Here is a 22711-nt window from a genome sequence, read left to right on the forward strand (position 1 = left end):
TCACAGGGAAAATAGAATGTAGGGGGAGGAGGATTGGGTTACTGGGATTACTGCTACCCTGACCCGCAACTTTAAAGCTTTACATTATTTGTTGTGAATCCTTCTTTGGCAATATATTTATTACAAAAGACAGTAGACTTCAGTAATCTGTGGCAGCGGAACTTGTGGGGGAGGAGAGAGGACACTAATGCCTCACCAATGGAAATTCTGATGTGGGGATGGATTTAGGTTTTCCTTCCCCACTGTTCTCATGGAGGTGAGAGCAGGATCCGGCTATGTTCCCAGCCGCACACATACACAGCAGATGGAGACGATGTGGGGGGGAAGGCTCTAGCAGCTGGACACTACACTGCTAAAAACAGCAATGTTGACCTGGGAGGCAGTGCACGTAGAGAGCCCCTGTAGGATGTATATATCCTGGGGGTTCAGGCATGTATGGCACTCTGCTCTACCCACCTACGCCATGCCTCACCATCTACACTGCTGTTTACAGGCATGCTAGCTGGGCAGTATCTACTCTACATGCTGCCTGCCTTGCCTTTAGAGATAGGTACAGCACTGATCCCCCTCTAATCCTCAGCATTTGTGGCATAGGAAGTGCAATTTACTGTACATATTTTCATTTATGCTTCATTTTCCTTTGTGCACTTGGAAAAATACCTTCCACTCTTAGTTTGTTTATTGCAGTTTTGATATTCTTGTCTCAATCCTCCTTTGGTTATTTACTGTCTGGCTTTTATCATCTGGCACCTTTTGGAAAATGAGGCTAAACAGGTTCATGTCGGACACATGGGTATGCGTCACATTTTATTTGTGCTCTGACTTGGATTAACTATTGCTGGTAAGTCCCACATGCACTCACCTTCTCCCCACACTCTCTCCAACAAAGGAAATACCCTGTCTGAAAATGAGAGGAATAAACATAGAGGATGCTTCTTTTTTTTTCCCCCATGTGCTTGACATCTAAATGCTATACATGTATTACCTTCAGTAGTTCGATATAAGAACGGCCGTACTGGGTCAGACCAAAGGTCCATCTAGCCCAGTATCCTGTCTACCAACAGTGGCCAATGCCAGGTGCCCCAGAGGGAATGACCCTAACAGGCAATGATCAAGTGATCTCTCTCCTGCCATCCATCTCCATCCTCTGACAAACAGAGGCTAGGGACACCATTCCTTACCCATCCTGGCTAATAACCATTTATGGACTTAACCACCATGAATTTATCCAGTTCTCTTTCAAACGCTGTTATAGTCCTAGCCTTCACAACTTCCTCAGGCAAGGAGTTCCACAAGTTGACTGTGCGCTGCGTGAAGAACTTCCTTTTATTTGTTTTAAACCTGCTGCCTATTAATTTCATTTGATGACCTCTAGTTCTTGTATTACGGGAATAAGTAAATAAATTTTCCTTTTCCACATTCTCCATGTCATTGATGATTTTATATACCTCTATCATATCCCCCCTTCGTCTCCTCTTTTCCAAGCTAAAGAGTCCTAGCCTCTTTAATCTTTCCTCATATGGGTCCCTCTCCAAAACTCTAATCATAGACTCATAGACTCTAGGACTGGAAGGGACCTCGAGAGGTCATCGAGTGCAGTCCCCTGCCCTCATGGCAGGACCAAATACTGTCTAGACCATCCCTAACAGACATTTATCTAACCTACTCTTAAATATCTCCAGAGATGGAGATTCCACAACCTCCCTAAGCAATTTATTCCAGTGTTTAACTACCCTGACAGTTAGGAACTTTTTCCTAATGTCCAACCTAAATCTCCCTTGCTGCAGTTTAAGCCCATTGATTCTTGTAATCATTTTAGTTGCCCTTTTCTGAACCTTTTCTAGTGCCAGTATATCTTTTTTGAGATGAGATATACCTTATGATTGCTAGCATTCTTCTATATATGCTATGGGCCAGATCCTCACACGGATGTATACCTGCTATCTCAATTGACATCAGCCTGGCTCCATATGTGGGCAGGCAGAACAATCCACCAGATAGACCACAAGAAACTTGGATTCTGTTCCTGGCTGTGCCACTGGCTTGTTGTATGACTTTGGTTGAGTCTATTCATTTTCTGTACCTCAGTTTCTCCATCTGTAAAATGAGGATACTGAGACATCAACCCCTTTATATTTTGCCTTGGGATTTACAGCTGAAAAGAGCTATAAAAGTATGCAGCAGTAGTTTTATTACCTTCACTGACCTTGTGAGGGTTAAAGGCAGATCCTGCTCCCATTCTAGTCAGTGGCAAAGCTCCAACTAACTCTAGTGGGAACAGAATTAGTCTTATGCAGAATTAGAAGTCCTTGGAAATCTGGCCTTTCTTTAAAATGTTCAATTAAACATTATTTCATAATATATTTGTACAATATGTGTTAAGCAAAGACACTGCGTACTGGGTTATACCACTTCCATGTGGATGAGCTCTATAATATATTAGACCCCCTATCTACACACCTCCATTTTCAGCTGTCACAGAGTTACAAAAAACAAACCCAAAGTTGTATTTTTTCTTTTGTTTCCATAATATATCGTGATTCATGTAGTCTTATTTAATGCAGCCCCTGTTGCGTTAATTCCTCTTTAATCCTTTCCTTTAAATACCATTGATTGTGCTTAATTTGTTGCAGGGTAGGTTCAAACTAAACACACTGTGACCTGAAGTATTTCTAAAAAAAACTGGTTTAATAGAAACTTGCTAATTTAATAATAAGTGTTGCTAATTACTTTTTGCTTTTCAGATCAACACTGCTAATTCGGCAATACATGTTTCTAGAATCCTAAACATGAGGCAAACTATTGCTCTCTTGAATGTCTACTTGTAATACTGATAACTCTTTGTTTTGGTTGAAAGTTAGCCTAGGGAAAGAGGTTCTGTACAAACATACATTCTTAACACAATCGGTTTCTGATTGCTGGCTCAGGGTGGTAGGCACTACTGCAATAAAAATAACAATCATCAGGCTTCATAGTATTTTGTTATTAACTCCTCTTTCAAGAGATTTCTTCCCACTGCTAATGTATGAATATTATTTATACAAATGCCCAGAGAAGTTACAAAGCTCACTTCCGTATCAATGAATCATTTTTTTTCTTTTAATTTGCGGACATGAAAGGTGTTGGATATATAATAAATTTAATTTAAAAATGGCTTTTTGACCAATAAAGATTTTTCATGTTGGTCAGTGTTTTCCGGGTGGGGGAGGTGTTTCTGATGAGAAAACTAAAACTGAAGAAGAGCTCTGTGTAAGCTTCAAAGCTTGTCTCTTCCACCAGTAATAAAAGCTTTTACCTCACCTACTTGGTTTTTCTCAGGCACTGAAAATGTTTACCAACACCCCACAATTGGTTTTTGAAAACCTATCTAGATAAGTATAAATTTGCGATTTTGTTTGGCTTTTTAATTGGGGGGGAAAAAAAGTCTTCATGGGGAAATTTCCAGGAGAATTTTGTTTGTAATTTCCTATGAAAAAGAATTGGTATGTTTTTTGAGCAGCTCTAGCACAGGAATTTCAATATAGCCCTGGAAATGAAAATCCTGCTTTCATATCTACACAGCAAGTGCCACACAAGCAGTGACAGTGCAAACTTCCCTTCCCTGTGTGCAGTCCTGATCTGGAGTGACCACCTCAGGTAGTGGAAAGGTAGTTTAGTCTCTATGGGTCATTCCTTTTTGATCTCTTTGGTAGCAATTATGGTGGTAGTTTTTGAGATGTGGTGCTTTGTCCATTAGGAACTGGACAGAGGCCACCAACTTGCTCGGTTCTATTCTGTATACAGCACTGATCACTATAGTGTCCGAGCGCCTTAATTGCTATTAACGGCTGCATTCATTATAGTTAAATCTGCAAAACAGTTTCAGTGATAACATCTTATTTTCATATTGTGGGCTAACACTTTGCATGCTTAGGGCTGCTCTGCACTGAAAAGTTACATTAACATAACTACATGTCTCTGGGGTGTGAAAAATCCACACCCTGGAGAGATGCAGTTAAGCTGATTTAACCCCCTTTCTTTGGAGCAATGATTTGAAATTTGGAGAGGGAAATGGGGAATGACTGGGAGCCAGTTGTCTGGGAGGGAAAATACTGAGATCAGCCAAGGAGCTAGGAAGAGCGGTGGGGAGAACTGGGGACTGGCTGGACAAAGAAACTGGGACTAGGAACCTGATGGGGAGGAGAATGGGAGACAGATCTGACAAGAAACAAGGGGTGAAGGGAGAACTGGGACCGCTGAGTAAAGAGACTAGAACAAGGAGCCAGGAAGAGGGGGAGAGTAGGACAAGGAGCCTGACGTGGGATTTAGATTGAATAAGGAGTCTGAGGGAGAAGACTGGGATTGGGAGCCAGAAGGGGGAACTGGGACTGGTTGGGCAAGGAGACCAAGGCTGGCTCCAGGGACGAGCCCAGCAAGCAGCTGCTTGGGGTGGCCAATGGTGAGGGACAGCACGTCCAACTCTTCGGCGGCGGGTCCCTCGGTCCCTATCGGAGCGAAGAATCGGCCGTCGAATTGCTACCGAAGACTGAAGTGGCCTCAGTAGAGCTCCCGCAGATCGTGATCGTGGCTTTTTTTTTTTCTTGCTGCTTGGGGTGACAAAAACCCTGTAGCTGGCCCTGAAGGAAACTGGACAACATTATTAAGATAGCCAAGTAAATCACTCAAAAATTAGGAAATACCAGATTAAGATTGCCCATGAAAAGCTCCAAAACCCGAGACTGGAACCTCTGTCCTAGGTGTGAACGTGTCTGCCTGAGTTTCAATTTCTGATCCAGCCAGTGTGCGAAAGCTTTCTTCTGTTCTATTATCCAAAGAACAGATGTGAAGTGTTAGTCTGATTTGTTGTTTAACTTGGATGGTTAAAAAATACATCAGAATAATTTAATTTCAAACAATGCTAATGCTTTTCATTCCTTCTTTAGGTGCAAAGCCTGGCAACGTCACTAAATGAGCCCTGCATCAAAGACTCCTTCCTTTAAATGAGAGGACCAAACAGGACGGTGTGATGAACATGCCACTGCATCAGATCTCTGTCATTCCAGCTCGGGATGTCACCTCTTCCAGAGTATCTAGGAGTAAGACCAAAGAAAAAGAGAGAGAGGAACAGGTAACGTCAGAACCTTGTTTTCATAGGAAACTGTCCCAACCCTTTTTGACTAATAATAACAGTGCTTAATGAAGTTACCACATGGGGCCTGATTCTGCATACCTTCTGCACAGAAATTCCCATTAATATGGTGGGTATTGACTGCACAAGGAATTCCTGGCCCCTTTGTTACTTCATTGTTGTATTGATCATTTAAACAATAGGCTGCACAAGACTGGGGATCACTGTGGTCTAACGTCAGCAAAATAAAAATTTCAGCCATTCATTCTGCATAAGAATTAAAGACAGCAGGGTGTATTGTGTGCAGGGTGTGATGCTATTATTAGTGAACTTGTAGTGTGATAGCTCCTGCTGCTGTTCATTTTTTGTGCTAAATAGTATGATGGGTATGCAATTAAGTGAGTGTTTTGACTCTTGTGTACTTCATCTTTAAATCTTCATGGGCTCTGCTTTTGGCATTGATTGGCAATCATATTGTAGTCGGCAAAGCATGGACTATCACAATAGGGAGACACACACCCTAGGCGCTCTCCTGTAGCCTTTACTTTTGTTCTTTTGTTGTTTTCTTCTTGTGATCTGCAGAAAAATAAGATTTAAAGCATCTGTTTTTCTTTGTGCAGAGTGAAACATAACACCAAAAAAGTAGGAGACTGATTGGATTCTAATGACTGAACCACTTGACAATCTTTCTTTTCTAGCGTATTATGTGCTTGTGCCATACACGACAATACTGTTTAGTCCATACTGTGCCTCCATCCAAGCCAAAGATTTTATTATGTATCACAATTATAGTCCAAAATGTACTGTATGTTTGCATTTTGGGTCATCTGCGAATTTCATAGCATTCCTAGGTGTTTTTAAACTCTTCTACTGCCACAAAAAAACAGATCAAAAGAACATTTATGTAATGGAAATTTTACAGGTTGGGATTAAACGTTCATGAAAGGTCAATTTCTGATCAGATGTAAATTACAAATTGGTTATGTGGGCATAATTTACATAGCAAGGGTCTAGAAGGGCAGGGTTGTAGCAGGAAGAGCATCCAGCAAGAGGGTGTAAGAAAGGATGGAACAAAGAAAGCCGGGCCTGTCGTCTTATGCTCTCGCGCTACAACCTCTCCGCCCCCTTCCATCTCTTTGCTGTATGAATTACATCTACTTAGCCCATAAGTAAATATTAACTATCTAAGTCAGTATGGGTAACTTACCCCATAGTTTGTTGCCTTTGAATTTTGCCCTACATGCTTAATAACATCTTTAACATTTGGGGGCAACTCTCAGTCGTGGTTGGGTGGCGTGAGTCTACTTTCTGTTTGTAGGTCCAGGCTGGAAGCTAGTCTTGGTTGGTTGTGGAACATCCTCTCCCAGGAGGTGGACTAGAGTCTCACATTTGCTGCCTGTAGCACATGGTATTCCAGTTATAGCTGTAGGTGGTGGTTCTGTGGTATCCTTCATTACAGAATACATTTTCACTCCATTCCTCTTCCATATGGAATCAGCCTATTCCATGTAGTAACATCACACTCTCCAACCTAGAAGATAAGGAGTCAGTGCTTGTTTGCTAGGGCATAAAAAAAAGTATGAATTGATGACCCTTCAGTGCAGGTATCATAACTCTAGTCCCAGATTTGGACCTTAGCGTCCAAAATATGGGGGTTAGCATGAAAACCTCCAAGCTTAGTTACCAGCTTGGACCTGGTACTTGCTGCCACCACCCAAAAAATTAGAGTGTTTTGGGGCACTCTGGTCCCCCTGAAAAACCTTCCCTGGGGACCCCAAGACCCAAATCCCTTGAGTCTCACAACAAAGGGAAATAATCCTTTTTCCCTTCCCCCCTCCAGGTGCTCCTGGAGAGATACACAGACCCAAGCTCTGTGAATCCAAACAGAGTGACTCCCCCTCTCCGTTCCCAGTCCTGGAAACAAAAGCACTTTCCTCTTCACCCAGAGGGAATGCAAAATCAGGCTAGCAAATCCAACACACACAGATCTCCCCTTGATTTCTTCCTCCCACCAATTCCCTGGTGAGTACAGACTCAATTTCCCTGAAATTTCCCAGTAAAGAAAACTTTAACAGGTTTTAAAAAGAAAGAAAAATACATACAAATGGTCTCTCTGTATTAAGGTGACAAAATACAGGGTTAATTGCTTAAAAGAAATATTGAATAAACAGCCTTATTCAAAACGAATACAAATCAAAGCACTCCAGCACTTATATTCATGCAAATACCAAAGAAAAGAAACCATATAACTTACTATCTGATCTCTTTGTCCTTACACTTAGAAACAGAAGATTTAGAAAGCAGAAACTACTTCTCCAAAGCTCAGAGAAAGCAGGCAGACAGAAAACAAAGACTCAGACACAAACTTCCCTCCACCCAGAGTTGAAAAAAATCCGGTTTCCTGATTGGTCCTCTGGTCAGGTGCTTCAGGTGAAAGAGACATTAACCCTTAGCTATCTGTTTATGACAGCAGGTCATACGAATTAGCTGTGATCATGCCTGATGCATACCTGTAGGATCTGTTTATCCTTTTACAGCCCCAAGAGTGCGAGTCCCAGGTCTATTTCTAAACCTGTTTTTCCTCTTTGGCAGCAGGCTCTGCTACTTCCATATTAAGAAAGCTCCTTCTATAAATTTTCCTGATGATATTTAGTCAGAAGGGTTGATTACTTTTTCTTTGACTTATTGGTGAGTTACTGTGCCTTGGAACCTTTGTTTAAAAAGAGCATGTGATATTAAAGTTAGACTGGAAAAAAATCTGTTTTCTTTAAAGGATTCCTGTATCCTGCCTTTGGTACTCAAGGTCAAGATGTGGCTTTGTTACTCCAGCTCAGTGCTTGTTTAACTTTCAAAATAAAATAGTAACTTCCTTTGTCATAGGGTGAGTTTTCTGGACTAATGCTTTGGAGTTAGAACTCCATTGGTAGTGGAAAGCAGAGCGAGATCCTTTTGGATCTTTACAGAAGGTTTTTTTGGAACTAGCTAAAGTGTAGTTCCTCTGCATATGTGGATTCAAGGCCTGCAACTGGGGCAGTTAATGACAAAACTCCCTTTTGCAGAGTTTGTTGAAAGGCTGGTAAAAGGCTTTTGTCCAACATTTCTGCTTTAAATCCTTAGAAGTCAATAATGTGTTTAATGCACATTACTGGGGAGTTGAGTAGATTATGATGCTTGTTAATGTGATTTTCAAGATTTAATTTAATTGAAAACTATTTCACAATAGTCTTTTCTGTTAAACATGAGCTGTTTTTACAGTAAAGACAGGAAAGGCCATAAAGAGATTATTATTCTTATGTTTAACTGAGATGAACTATTAGCTTTAAGGACTATTAATAAACATTATTAGCGTCTTACTGATCCTTCACTTGGAATAGATTCCTACAGATCTTAGTTGAGGAATGGTTACTACATTGTTTATAAGGTACTATAAAACCTGTATGAAATCAGTAATGGCGAGTAGCTGTTTGAACATATCCAGAATTATTCAGGTATGTAGACATGGGTTGGAGTTTAGGAATTGCAATCTTGCTGCTGAGGTGTGGTTGAGATGTTGCTCTGTTTGTGTTTTCCCTCCTCACTAACTGAAGTGGACTGTTGTACACCTATTTGTGCCAGTACTTCAAAATGCTGCTATTATAGATGAAGTTCCCCAGGTAATACTCATTTTATTGTTTAAGGATCTTTGTTCATTCTGAAAATTCCAACCAAGGTTCTCTTGTTTTCAAAGACAACTTTGACTTAATTTTGGAAAGTGAAGTGGGGTTGGGTCTAGTCAGTACTTGTATGGGAGGCCTCCAAGGAAATCTTGCTGGAAATGGTGTTGCTAACTGGGTGGATAGTAATACTCTGTCTTCTCAGTCTATGTTTGTGTGCCAAGTATGGGGTAAGAGATATTGAACTTGGAATCTCATCTTTCGGATGAGATGGGAAACTAAACATCTGAGCAATTGAGGTCTTTAAAGATCCCATTGCACTTAGCACAAAAGCAAAGGTGTAAACCTTCTTTGTGCTGGCCAAATTTCAGCTTCAGTAATTGCATTGTACCTATCTAAATCCCCGTTCCCCTTAGGTCTGAGAACAGGGATTTAGGTAGGTCCTGAACTGATAAGTAACACTGCTGACAGTTGTATGCTGCGTTGACATGTTTGAGATTTTATGACAAACCCCTCCATGTACATTTGAAACAGCCTTCTCTAGGGTGGGGTTGCCACTCCAGAGCCCTAGAAACATTGCTCAACAGCAGAGGGTAGAAGATGGTGAATAATAATAATCTATAAAGCATGCTGTGACTCAGTTCCTCTAGATGAAAGAAATGGTGTAATGATGATTATGTGAATTTTTAAGTATACTGTGTAGATCTTGCTAAATATGGCTACAACTACACGGCATACATTTCTTCCTGCTTAGCAGTCTTTTGCCCGTTTGAGAAACGCTGTCCCATGGCCTTTTTTCATTTATATCCAGTTATATAGTCTGATTTTAGCTCTCCACCATGTCCTTCTGCAAAGTCAGATTTTAGTTTTTAGAAGAAAAATCAGTAGTAAGACTTTTTCAAGACTATGTTGAACTGGGTCAATTGTTTGTCATGAGAGTTATTTTATGTCAAAATGTATTTTCAAATTATCTGTGCAGTTTTTAAAAAACTCTAAATCCTTTTCAAGTTGCAAAAACACAATGGGCATTTTTTTTCTTTTGCATACTCTGTTCAAAGTTTGAGCTGAATAGATTGGTTGTGATTGGTCACAACAAATCACATGGTATTGGTTCTGTTTTTATGACTGACTGAACATGCCTCAAGGGGCCAGGTTAGAAAAAAGCTTGTTGGATTTCTTTGGTGAGGGGTTTTGTTTGTTTGGTGTCTCACATGCCATGATTAGGTTCTCCATTGATTCAGATAAGCATCCAGTCTGAACCTTTTGAGATTCCCTCATCATTAGTTAGATATGGTGTTTAGAGCGTTTCCATGCTTAGATGTGCTAATGCTGGGGCTTCCAGGGGGTATTTTTTATTGGTTGGTTTCTTTTCCCTTTTTTTAAAAAAAAAATCTCCTTTTAGACCAAGGATATAGGTCATAATAATCAGTCATATCTGAGTATCCTATGGGATCCTGCTGGGAAGCAGGCTGGCTTACCAAGCAGGCTGCCAAAACCTTAGAAGTAGCTATTATGACCTAAGCCTAAGACTTAAAAATACAGAACCATCCCATGATGATGGTACAATAATAACAGCTCGCTGTTATATAGTGCTTTTAATCAGTACATTGCAAAGTGCTTTAAAAGAAGGTAAGTATGAGTATCCTATGGGGAAACTGAGGAACGAAGGTGAAGTAAGTTGTCCAAGGTTACCCAATATGCCAGTGGCAGAGCTGGGAATAAAACCCTAGTATTCTGAGTCCCAGCCCTGTGCTCTATCCACTTGACCACACTGCAGCATAATGTATTCTAAATACCAGTTTTGTTTTAGAATATATTAACTGGAGAGAGAGAGGAAATTGGGCAAATTTGAAGAGTAGTGATTGGACACTGATAGGGTGCTCAGATGCCTGGGTAGCATAGTGGTTAGTACACCCAACTTCTGAGACCTTGTCTCTGTGTCAGGGTGGTAGAGGTGCCTCTTCCTGACCCTAAGATAGGAATCATCTCCTCTCCATCCGTATCTAGGCTCTGCCCTTAAGAGGGTATGATAGGAGGAGCCAGGCCCCACTATCTCTGCTAGGACCCAGCCCATGGCCCTGTGCAGAGCAACCAATAGCAGGGTCCTCCTTGCAGTGAGTCTAAGTCTGCTGCCCTGGGCTACTTACTTCCTACCTAAGTCTCTTCAGTTTGGGGCCTGGCCCCTATGGTCCATACAGTCAATCACTTAACGAAAAGAGTCCAAAGGAACAAGACCCTGCAGGACCTGCTGGTAGTTCTTTGAGTAGTGTCCCTATGGGTGCTCTGCTTCAAGTTATTTCAGGTGCGCATGCGCTTCTTGAGTCCTGGATCACAGATTTTCCATCAGCAGTGTTCGTTCAGCCTGTGCATGTGCATGTGTGCTATATGAACCAAGAGTATATTGGACTGTACAGGCGAATTGCCCGCAGTTCCTTCTGTCTCACGCCAAGGCAGTAGAGAGATCTAGCATGTCTGCCTTGTGCGTGCCTCAGTGTGTTTCATTGTTGTTAGTTTAGTTTAGTGTTCTAATTAGTGTTAGTTGTTAGCACAGAATTAGTGAGATACTAGTGAGAGTTTTCCATTTTTTCCTCTCCCCTTTTCTTCTCCTCCTTTTTTTCTGGGCAGCTTATTTGGCTTGGCTGGGCATCCCTGGCTAACCAAGTTTTAAACCAGGGATGGGCAAACTACGCCCCGGGAGCTGTATCCAGCCCTTCAGACGTTTTAATCCAGCCCTCGAGCTCCCATCAGTAAGTGGGGTTGGGGGCTTACCCTGCTCCAGTGCTCTAGCCAGGGAACAAGGTCTGGGGCTTGCCCCACTCCATGCATGCTGTGGCTCTGCACGGCTCCCGGAAGCAGTGGCATGTCCCCTTTCTGGCTCCTATGTGTAGGGGCAGCCAGGGGGCTCTGCGCGCTGGAGTACATAGGCTCCAGGGCCAAGTGTGGGGTTTCCCTCCATATCATCACAGAAGCCTGTACTTTGACAAGAACTCTTACCCACATCAGTGATGGTAGGATCAATTCTGAATACCACTTCCTTTCCCATATGTGCCTCCCCAATGGACATAGTGGGATCATTGGGTAACGTATCGGTAGCAATTTGCCACCTCTCCAGTTCCATTGCACCAGGAGACAAGGGTCACACAGTCTCCTCCACCAAGCCCCCAACATAAGGAGACTTTGAAGAACAGGAGGCTAGGACACACAAAGAGGTTACCCCTCAAATCATTGATTCATCTTCATCTCTGGATGAAGCAGTCGTGCTTTCACCACTATTGGTGGCTGATAGTTTTTGTCAATTCCATAATCTTGTGAAGAGGGTGACTGGCACCTGAGATGGTTAAAGACTCCCATCACAAGCTCTTGGACATTTTGCAGCTGGCAACACCAATCTGGGTTGCACTACCCATGAATGAAGCATTTCTGGACCCAGCAAAGATTGTGTGGCAAACTCCTGCTACCATCCCGCCATCTTGTTAGTGGGCAGAAAAAAAAATTATGTTTCCCCCAAGGGACTTAGAATTTTTGGGGCCCCCTACACCCCAATTCCCTAGTGGTGGATCTGTAAACTAGCAGGGTAAACAGCTTTACTCCAGGTCTACTCCTCACAAGGACCAGAAACAGTTATTCCTTTTTGAATGGAAGGCCTACTCATCTGTGACCCTCCAGTGTTGGATCACAAACTATCAACCAATCGTGGCCAAGTATGACTACATGAATTACAACAAGAAACATAAAGAATACTTCCAGGCCATCGTTAAGGAGGGTCAATTATTAGCTAGAATCTTCTCTCCAGGCATCCTTTGATCCATCTCCACAGCAGTTGTCATGCGCAGGATATTGTGGCTACAGTTGTCAGGATTCCCAAGGGAGGTTCAGAATATGGTTGAGGACCTCATGTTTTATGTCAGAAGCTCTTCTTGGGAACTACAGATGAGTCCCTACAGACACTGAAGGACTCCAGGGCCACATTTGAGGTCTCTGCATATATACTCCACTACAAACAGCAGGAGATTTAGCAGGTCTCAAACTGCCCAGAGATCACTTCTGGTTCAATTCTCTGGTTGTCATAGAACTACTGAACCTGCTAGAAAAAGACAGATTCCAGAGGAAAAGTTCCCACTCTCCTTCAGTCAGTACCCAGTCATCATTGAAAGAACAATTTTGATGAGTTGGTTGAAGGCTTGACTCCTTCCCCACCTCTACTTTGCAAGCTGCAGCCTTTGCTAACTTCCCCACTTTTGGAAACTGCCTTTCCCATTTCCAACAGGCCTGGCGGCATATTACAATAGACAAGTGAGTCACAGATTATTTCATCTACTTCACATCCCTCTTCAGGGACCCCTTTCATGAGATTATACTGAATCAAGAAGTACACTCACTTCTTTGTTTAGGAGCAATAGAACCAGTCCCATCCTCTCACAGAGTAAAGGTTTTACTCCAAGTATTTTCTCATGCCAAAGAAGGATGGAGAGTGGAGACTGATCTTAGATCAAAGATAACTAAACAAATTTGTGAAGCCTCAGAAGTTCCAGATAGTGACTCTGGCACTTTAATTCCTTCTCTAGAGGCAGGAGATTGGTTTTCAGCCCTCAACCTACAAGACACCTATTTCCATATAGTGATACATCCCCCACACAGGCGATATCTGCACTTCACCTTGGGCCATGATCATTCTCAAAACATAATATTTCCCATTGGCCTCTTTCAGCCCCAAATGTGTTCTTGAGGGTTTCAATGGTAATGGCTGTTTACCTTTGGTGAGAAGCAATTTTAGTCTTTCCATATCCCGTTCCCATCATGACTGGCTACCCAAGGGCTGATCTTACAGAGCAACACTAACTTCCACCCAGACATCTCTCTCTCTTTTAGGAGTTCGGTCTCCAGCTAAATACAAATTCATAGGGGCATATTTGGACTTGTTGACATCCAGGGCCTTTCTTCCCACAGAGAGATTCATAACTTTGTCGAATCTGGTCAGGACAATTCAGAGCAGCCTATGTATTGCAGTAAAGAACTGTTTGCAGCTCCTGGATCATATGGCAGCTTGCACTTTGTAACCAGGCATGCAAGATTACGCCTCAGCTGCTTTGAGGACTGATTCAGAAGGAACTATTCTTCAACCAGAGACAGTTTGGACAAACAAAATACGGATCCCCTCCAGGTGAAGAACTCTCTGGATTGCTGAAAAGATAAATGCAGTGTCTGTATGGGCTTCCCTTTCATCTCCCGAGTTCCAACAATAACTGTGACACTGGTAGGGTGGGGAAGCACACCTCAACACATTCACAACTCAGGGCAGCTGGTCACCTCAGGAAAGCGGTCTCCATATCATTTTGTTAGAACTTAAGGCAGTCACAAACGAAGGGTAAATCAGACTCATGACGCACAATGTGGCTTGCACATTCTGTATCAACTAATAGGGAGGAGCAAGATCTCCCTCCCTGTATGCAAAAGCTGTAAAGTTCTGGAAGTGTTGTATAACCCACTGGATTCAGTTGTTTACCTTCCTGGAGTCCAAAATGTCATAGCCGATATGCTTCATGGGTGCTTCTCCAAAGACTGGGAATTGGAGTTACATTCATAAATCTTTTGTGGGATATTCCAGAGGTGGGAACTTCCACAGGTTGACCTATTCATCCCATCCAGCAACAGGAAGTACTCCTTATTCTGCTCAAGGGAAGGCCTAGGTCGCCTCTCATTGGGAGATGCCTTTCTCCTTCCTTTGACAAAGGGCCTGTTCTATACATTCCCATTAACACCACTAATTCCAAGAGTAATGAACAAGATCAGGCAGGACAATGCCAGAATTATCTACATAGTACCGACCTAGCCGAGGCATGGAGAGTACACTTTTATAAAGGTTGCAAATGATACCAAGCTGGGATGGATTGCAAGTGTTCTAGAGGATAGGATTACAATTCACAATGATCTGGAGAAATGGTCTGAAGTAAACAGGATGAAATTCAGTAAGGACAAATGAAAGTACTTCACTTAGGAACCATCAATTGCATGCATATAAAAAGAGAAATGACTGCTTGGGAAGGAGTATTGTGGAAAGAGACCTGGGGATATAGTGGATCGCAAGCTAAATGAGAGTCAACACTGTTGCAAAAAAGCAAACCTCATTCTGGGATGTATTAACAGGAGTGTTGTAAACAAGACACGAGAAGTCATTCTTCCACTCTATTCCACACTGATTAGGCCTCCACTGGAGTATTGTGTCCAGTTCTGGCAACACGTTTCAGGAAAGATGTGGAAAAATTGGAGCTCCAGAGAAGAGAAACAAAAATGATTAAAGGTCTAGAAAAAAACATGACCTCTGAAGAAAGAGAAAAAATTGGGTTTGTTTAATGTGTGGACAAGGACATAACAGTTTAAGTACATAAAAGGTTGTTATGGGGAAGAGAGGTGAAAAATTGCTCTCCTAAACCTGTGAGGATAGGACAAGAAGCGCAATGGGCTTAAACTGCAGCAAGGGAGGTTTAGGTTGGACATTAGGGAAAACTTTCTAAGTGTCAGGGTGGTTAAGGACTAGAATAAATTGCCTAGGGAGGCTGAGGAATCTCCATCATTGGAGGTTTTTAAAAACAGGTCAGACAACACCTTTCAGAGACTTCTCTTAAAGGAGAGTCTATTGATAGAGATTCTCAAGGTTTTAGTCAGGAGAAGAGGATAAAGTATGGGCCAGATCAGATGAGAAACATTCACATAAAAAAAGAATCTGACACATCAGAAAAGGGCAGGCAAATAAACAATGACAAGTTTTTAAAGTGCTTGTACACAAATACTAGAAGTCTAAATAATAAGATGGGTGAGCTATAATGCCTCGTGATAAAGGAGGATATTGTTATAATAGGCATCATGGAAACCTGGTGGAGTGAGGACAATCAATGGGACACAATCGTTTTGGGGTACAAAATATATCGGAAGGACAGAACAGGTTGTGCAGGGGCGGGAAGTGGCACTATATGTGAAAGAAAATGTAGAATCAAATGAAGTAAAAATCTTACATTAATCCACATGTTCCATAGAATCTCTATGGATAGGAATTTCATGCTCTAATAAGAATATAACAGTAGGGATCTATTATCGTCCACCTGACCAGGACAGTGATAGTGACTATGAAATGCTAAGGGAGAGCAGAGAGGCCATCAAAATAAAGAACTCAATAATAGTGGGGGATTTCAATTATCCCCATATTGACTGGGTACATGTCACCTCAGGACGAAATGCAGACACAAAATTTCTTGATACTTTAAATAACTGCTTCTTGGAGCAGCTGGTACAGGAACCCAAAAGGGGAGAGGATATTCTCAATTTAGTCCTGAGTGGAGTGCAGGATCTGGTCCAAGAGGTAACTATAACAGGACCACTTGGAACTAGTGACTATAATATAACAACATTTAACATTCCTGTGGTGGGAAAGAACACCTCAGCAGCCCAGCACTGAGGAAGTTAGTTAAACAGAAATTAAAGGTACAGTGACTAGAGTGAAATCCCTACAAACTGCATGGACACTTTTCAAAGACACCATAATAGAGGCCCAGCTTAAATGTATGCCCCAAATTAAAAAACACAGTAAAAAAACTAAGGGTACGTCTGTACTACCTGCCGGGTAGTGTTCAATGTCTGGACATGATAAATCAATCTGCTAATCGATGCCCGTACTCCACCTCAGCAGGAGGAGTAAGCGTAGTCGATGGGGGAGCCGTGGCAGTCAATTTGCCGCTGTGAGGACAGCCAGGTAAGTCGAACTAAGATACGCAACTTGAAGTCGAAGTATCTTAGTTCGAACCCCCCCGAGTAGTGTAGCCCAGGCCTAAAAAGGAGCCACTGTGTCTTATCATGGAAAAGAAGCAGTGAGAGATAAAAAAGCATTTTTTAAAAAGTGGAAGTCAAATCCCAGTGAGGTAAATAGAAAGGAGCATAAACACTGCCAAATTAAGTATAAAAATGTAATAAAAGCCAAAAAGTAGTGTGAAGAACAGCTAGCCAAACTCAAAAGGCAATAAACAAAATATTTTTTTAAGTACATCAGAAGCAGGAAGCCTGCTAAACAACAGTGGGGCCCCTGGACAATCGAGATAAAAAAGGAGAACTTAAAGATGATAAAGTCATTGCGGAGAAACAAAATGAATTCTTTGCTTCAGTCTGCACAGCTGAGGATGTTGGGGGATTCCCAAACCTGAGCCGTCCTTTGTAGGTGACAAATCTGAGGAATTGTCACAGATTGAAGTGTCAGAGGAGGTTTTGGAATTAATTGATAAACTTAACAGTAACAAGTCACCGGGACCAGATGACATTCACCCAAGAGTTCTGAAAGAACTCAAATGTGAAATTGGAGAACTATTAACTATGGTTTGTAACTTGTCCTTTAAATCAGCTTCTGTACCCAGTGACTGGAAGATTGCTAATTTAATGCCAATATTTAAAAAGGGCTGTAGAGGTGATCCCGGCAATTACAGACCAGTAAGTCTAAACGTCCGTACCGGGCAAATTAGTTGAAACAATAGTAAAGAATAAAATTGTCAGACACATAGAAGAACATAAATTGTTGGGCAATAGTCAACATGGTTTCTGTAAAGGGAAATCGTGTCTTACTAATCTTTTAGAGTTCTTTGAAGGGGTCAACAAACATGTGGACAAGGGGGATCCAGTGAACATAGTGTACTTAGATTTCCAGAAAGCCTTTGACAAGGTCTGTCACCAAACGTTCTTACGTAAATTAAGTTGTCATAGGATAAGAGGGAAGATCATTTCATGGACTGAGAACTGGTTAAAAGACAGAGAACAAAGGGTAGGAATAAATGGTAAATTTTCAGAATGGAGAGGGGTAACTAGTAGTGTTCCCCAAGGGTCAGTCCTAGGACCAATCCTATTCAACTTATTCATAAGTGATCTGGAGAAAGGGGTAAACAGTGAGGTGGCAGAGTTTGCAGATACTAAACTGCTCAAGATAGTTAAGACCAAAGCAGACTGTGACAAACATCAGAAAGATCTCACAAAACTAAGTGAGTGGGCAACAAAATGGCAAATGCAATTTAATATGGATAAATGTAAAGTAATGCACATTGGAAAAAATAACCCCAACTATACATACAATATGATGGCGGCTAATTTAACTACAACTAATCAAGAAAGATCTCAGAGTCATCGTGGATAGTTCTCTGAAGACGTCCACGCAGTATGCAGCGGCAGTCAAAAAAGCAAACAGGATGTTAGGAATCATTAAAAAAAACAGATAGCGAATAAGGCAGAGAATATTTTTTTGCCCTTATATAAATCCATGGTACACCCACATCTTGAATACTGCCTACAGATGTGGTCTTCTCATCTCAAAAAAGATATACTGGCACTAGAAAAAGTTCAGAGAAGGGCATCTAAAACGATTAGGGGTTTGGAATGGGTCTGTAACTGGGCGCGACTCACCCCCGCGGCGCCTCCTACTGGTCATCCTGGGAATTAGCTCAAATTCCAGCTCGGAGCGCCCTCTGCAGGCCGGTGATCCGCCTTTCGGCTACTACCCCCATGTCCCTCCCTGGACCCCAGTGCCCCTTTTACGTGGGGTTCTGCCCCTCGGCAGTGACCCCTTTCTCTTTGGAGTTTCCCCCTCCTGGGAACCCCCCACCCTCTATCCCCCCTTTGCTTCAGTATTGGCTACTGCCAGTCATTGTCTAGCCCCACACCCTGGGGCAGACTGCAGCATCAGCCACTCATCATCAGCAAAGGGGTTTGGACCTGCTGCCTTGGCCTACCCCTGGGTTGCACCCTGCAACCCCAGTACCTCCTGGCCTAATCCTAGGCCGCAGCCTGGGGCTTTCCAGGCAGGAGCTCCCCAGCTCCACTGCTTTTCCCCAGCCCTGATCCACGCTAGGTACCTTGTCTGGTTTCTCGGCAGCCAGGCCCTTCTCCCTCTACAGCCAGAGGGAGACTCTTTGTGCTCCTGACTTCTCTACCTTATATAAGGGCCTGTTGCTCAGTTTGGGGTGTGGCCTCAGCTGCGGCCACTTCCCCAAATCAGCCCAGCCTAGAAGGCTGCTTTCTCCAGCCCCAGCCCTTCTCCAAGGCTGTTTTAACCCTTTCAGGGCCGGAGCAGGGGTCCACTCTGCTACAGGGTCCCATATGAGGAGAGATTAAAGAGGCTAGGACTTTTCAGCTTGGAAAAGAGGAGACTAAGGGAGGATATGATAGAAGTATATAAAATCATGAGTGGTGTGGAGAAAGTGGATAAGGAAAAGTTATTTACTTATTCCCATAATACAAGAACTAGGGATCACCAAATGAAATTAATAGACAGAAGATTTAAAACAAATAAAAGGAAGTTCTTCTTCACACAGCGCACAGTCAACTTGTGGAACTCCTTGCCTGAGGAGGTTGTGAAGGCTAGGACTATAACAGCGTTTGAAAAAGAACTGGATAAATTCATGGTGGTTAAGTCCATAAATGGCTATTAGCCAGGATGGGTAAGGAATGGTGTCCCTAGCCTCTGTTTGTCAGAAGATGGAGATGGATGGCAGGAGAGACATCACTTGATCATTGCCTGTTAGGGTCACTCCCTCTAGGGCACCTGGCATTGGCCACTGTCGGTAGACAGGACGCTGGGCTGGATGGACCTTTGGTCTGACCCAGTATGGCCATTCTTACGTTCAGGAATGGTCTAGTTATTGCTTAATTGTGCCTTGAGTGCAGGGGCCTGGACTAGATGACCTCTTAAGGGCCCTTCCAGTCTTACACATCTATGATTCACATAGACTGTCAAGATGGATCTATGAGTGTATTACTGTTTGCTATGATGCAGCTGATGCCTTACCTCTCCCAAAGGATTATAGCACTCTACCAGATCACAAGCAACTTCCACAGCATTACTCAAAAACATTCCAGCATCTGAGATGTGCACAGCTGCTCCACGGGCTTCAGTGCATACATTTTCTAAACATTATGAGGCACTTGGTTCTGCTGTACTGTCTTCAGTCTTAGACTTATTTCTGAAGCTCCCTCCTCCCTGTGAGGATACTGCTCGGGCGGCATCTGAAGTGGAGCATCCGTAGGGACGCTACTTGAAGAAGAAGAAAAAATTACTCACCTTATGCTGTAACTGGTTCTTTGAGATGTGCCCCCCTAGGGGTGTTCCTCTACCTGCTTTCTTTCCTCTCTGCTTCAGACTGTTCTTGTTGGCCGTTCAGACAGAGAAGGAACTGAGGGCAGTTCTCCAATCAGAGCATGCTTGGCAGGCCCAGAGAAGTGGGGCTACCTGTGCCCAGTATTGTCTTTTAACCCCTTCAGCATGGCGTGGGGTTTCTATACCCCATCACAGACACTTATCCTGTCTGACAAGTCAACAAAGACAACCTGTCAGTGTGTGTTGGTGGCACCTGGACATATACACATATGGTTATCAGATGGAAAAATGTTTTGATTTTCTGAAATCTCTGCATTATCATATCAAACTGCTCAGGGATCGAGATGATTGTAACAGCTTTCTGAATTGTACTCTTGCAGTCATCATGTGGTAATCCATAAAATTTGTCTGTATCTGTGAAATTTGCAAGAACCTGGTATTCTCATATTTGGTATTCATATTTCACATTTGATTTTCATTTTTCAAATTGGTCTGACTTTGACTGACACATTTTTTTACATGCTTGATTTACTCCTACTCAGATTATATTTAGCTTGACTAGCAGGTAAACATAGCAGTGTAGAGGACTGACTAACAAGGAAAAGTGACTAACAAGAAAGATTCTCCTTCCCTCCAACATGCACTCACCATGATACCTATTTTTTGTCTTAGAGTTTCCTGATTACAACTCTTTATTTGCTTTTTTATTATGACAACTATAACTGTTGTTCATACCAAACCCGTGATGGGCATGGTACTTTGCAGTTCAAGTGTCTACCGTACCATCTGCATGTTCTGCACCATCTGCAGTGGCACAAACACCCAGTATATGTCTACACAGGGATAAAAAACCTGCACCTGGCTCAGGTTAGCTCATGGGGCTCAGGCTTTGAGCTGAAAAATCACTGTGTAGACCAAGAGTGGCCAACCTGAGCCTGAGAAGGAGCCAGAATTTAACAATGTACATTGTCAAAGAGCCACAGTAATACGTCAGCAGCCCTCCCCTCCCCCTGCTCCCAGCACCTCCCACCCACCGTCAGCCCCCCCTCCCTCCCTGCACCTTCCGGTCAGCTGTTTTGTAACATGCAGGAGGCTCTGGGGTGGAGGGGGGAGAAGCGAGGGCACTGCAGGCTCAGGGAAAGGGGAGGGAAGGGGTGGAGTGGGGGCAGGGCCTGTGGCAGAGCCGGGGTTGAGCAGTGAGCACACCTGGCATATTGGAAAGTTGGCGCCTGTAGCTCCAGCCCCAGAGTCGGTGCCTATACAAGGAGCCGCATATTAACTATTAACAAATTGGCCACCCTGGGTGTAGATGTTCAGACTCCGGCTGGAGTCTGAGCTCTGGGATTCTGCAAGGGTGGAGGTCCCATAGCTTGGACTTCAGCCGAAGCCTGAATATCTACACAGTAATTTTTAGCCCTGCGTACCGGAGGCGTGCAAACCCAAGTTAGCTGACCCAGGCCAACCGCGGCCATGCTGCGGGTCTTTAATCAGGGTTGGCTCCAGGCACCAGTGCAGCAAGCAGGTGCTTCGGGCGGCAAACAGGAAGGGGTGGCACATCTGGCTCTCCAATGGCAATTCGGCGGCGGGTCCCTCAGTCCCTCTCGGAGGCAAGGACCTGCTGCCGAAGAAGAAAGCAACGCAGTGGAGCTGCCGCCGAAGTACTGCCAACCGTGATCTCAGGTTGTTTTTTTTCCCCCGCCAGCCCTGTCTTTAATCCCTGTGTACATGTATCCACTGATTCTGCAGTAAGATCTGCAGGGGCAGATCCTTATGCTGGTGCAGAACTGCGTTGTAGCCAAAGGTCCACTTACAAGGATCTGATTGCGGGATCAGGGCCTAACTGATTTGATTCTCTCATCCTCCCTGGGAGGTTAAGTAAGTGTTACTCCTATTCTGAAGATGGGGAAATGTAAAGCAAAGAATGACCTTCCTAATTTAACACTGTCTTCTGAGTTAGAGCTGGATTAGAAACCAGAGCGCCAGAGTCCCAATCTCGGATTTTAATCATTCGCCCACTCTGTTTGCCAGAAACCCGAGAAGAATGACAGCAGACTAAGGAAGAGAGGAGACCACAGAAAACAGGGAGATGGGGAAGCTGCTCTAGCATAAGCATTATCTACAAAGGATTCACATAGAATAAATTTCTTCTTCTTTGTGTTTATTTTGAATTGTATACTGGGTGGGGAGGGAGGAAATGAGCAGATGGGTTCTAAGTGGAGATGAATTATGGAAGGCAAGCTGAAGGAAGAGGGTTTTGAAGAGGATTTGAAGGAGAAAAGACGAAAGAGTCCATTTTTATCAGTAATAATTACAAAATCTAATGACGATGCAGCAACTGTTATGTATGGAAAAGGCTTCAAAGTCTTGGCTATTGATGTTTTCATGTGAGACTTGTTTGTATGTGGTCTTTATTTTTATTTCATCTGCTTCTTTTTTTCTGGATCCCTTGCTCTAGTGCCTCGAGACCCAGAAAGAGTAGTTAATTACTTCTCTGTGGTAGGGTCTCTGACCTGTAGCTGTTGCATTAAATTGGAGCTGTAAGCTGCCTCTCTTGCTTATTAACTCATAATCTTCTCTATCTAGTGTTAATGAGAAATGCACTTTCCTTGAACAAATTGAAACTCACTTAGCTGAGTTACATACCTTTGAAAAAATACTGTTCTATTATGGAAACTCTGATGCTATTTAACTACAGCAACACTTCAGTCTATTAAGACATGCACAAGCACGCCCACACATAGATGCATACGCACATGCAAGTGTGTTACTGTATGGATCCATTAAATCATAAAAATCATTTTGGCTTATATGTTATGAAGTGCCATTGCCAAT

At 43.0% G+C, this 22711-nt stretch overlaps 1 protein-coding gene across 2 annotated transcripts in view; it reads left to right on the top strand.

Annotated features, from left to right (window-relative positions):
* The window catches only part of MARCHF8 (membrane associated ring-CH-type finger 8), a 187661-nt gene that overhangs the window by 25095 nt on the left and 139855 nt on the right, over positions 1–22711 (top strand). For both annotated transcript variants that reach the window (XM_030571208.1, XM_030571210.1), the window contains exon 2: positions 4923–5107. In XM_030571208.1, coding sequence (XP_030427068.1) covers positions 5006–5107 — 102 coding nt within the window. In that variant the 5' untranslated portion in view covers positions 4923–5005. The remainder of the gene's footprint in view (positions 1–4922; positions 5108–22711) is intronic.

This window comes from Gopherus evgoodei, chromosome 7 (genome assembly GCF_007399415.2).
Source record: "Gopherus evgoodei ecotype Sinaloan lineage chromosome 7, rGopEvg1_v1.p, whole genome shotgun sequence".
Taxonomy (NCBI): Eukaryota; Metazoa; Chordata; order Testudines; family Testudinidae; genus Gopherus; species Gopherus evgoodei.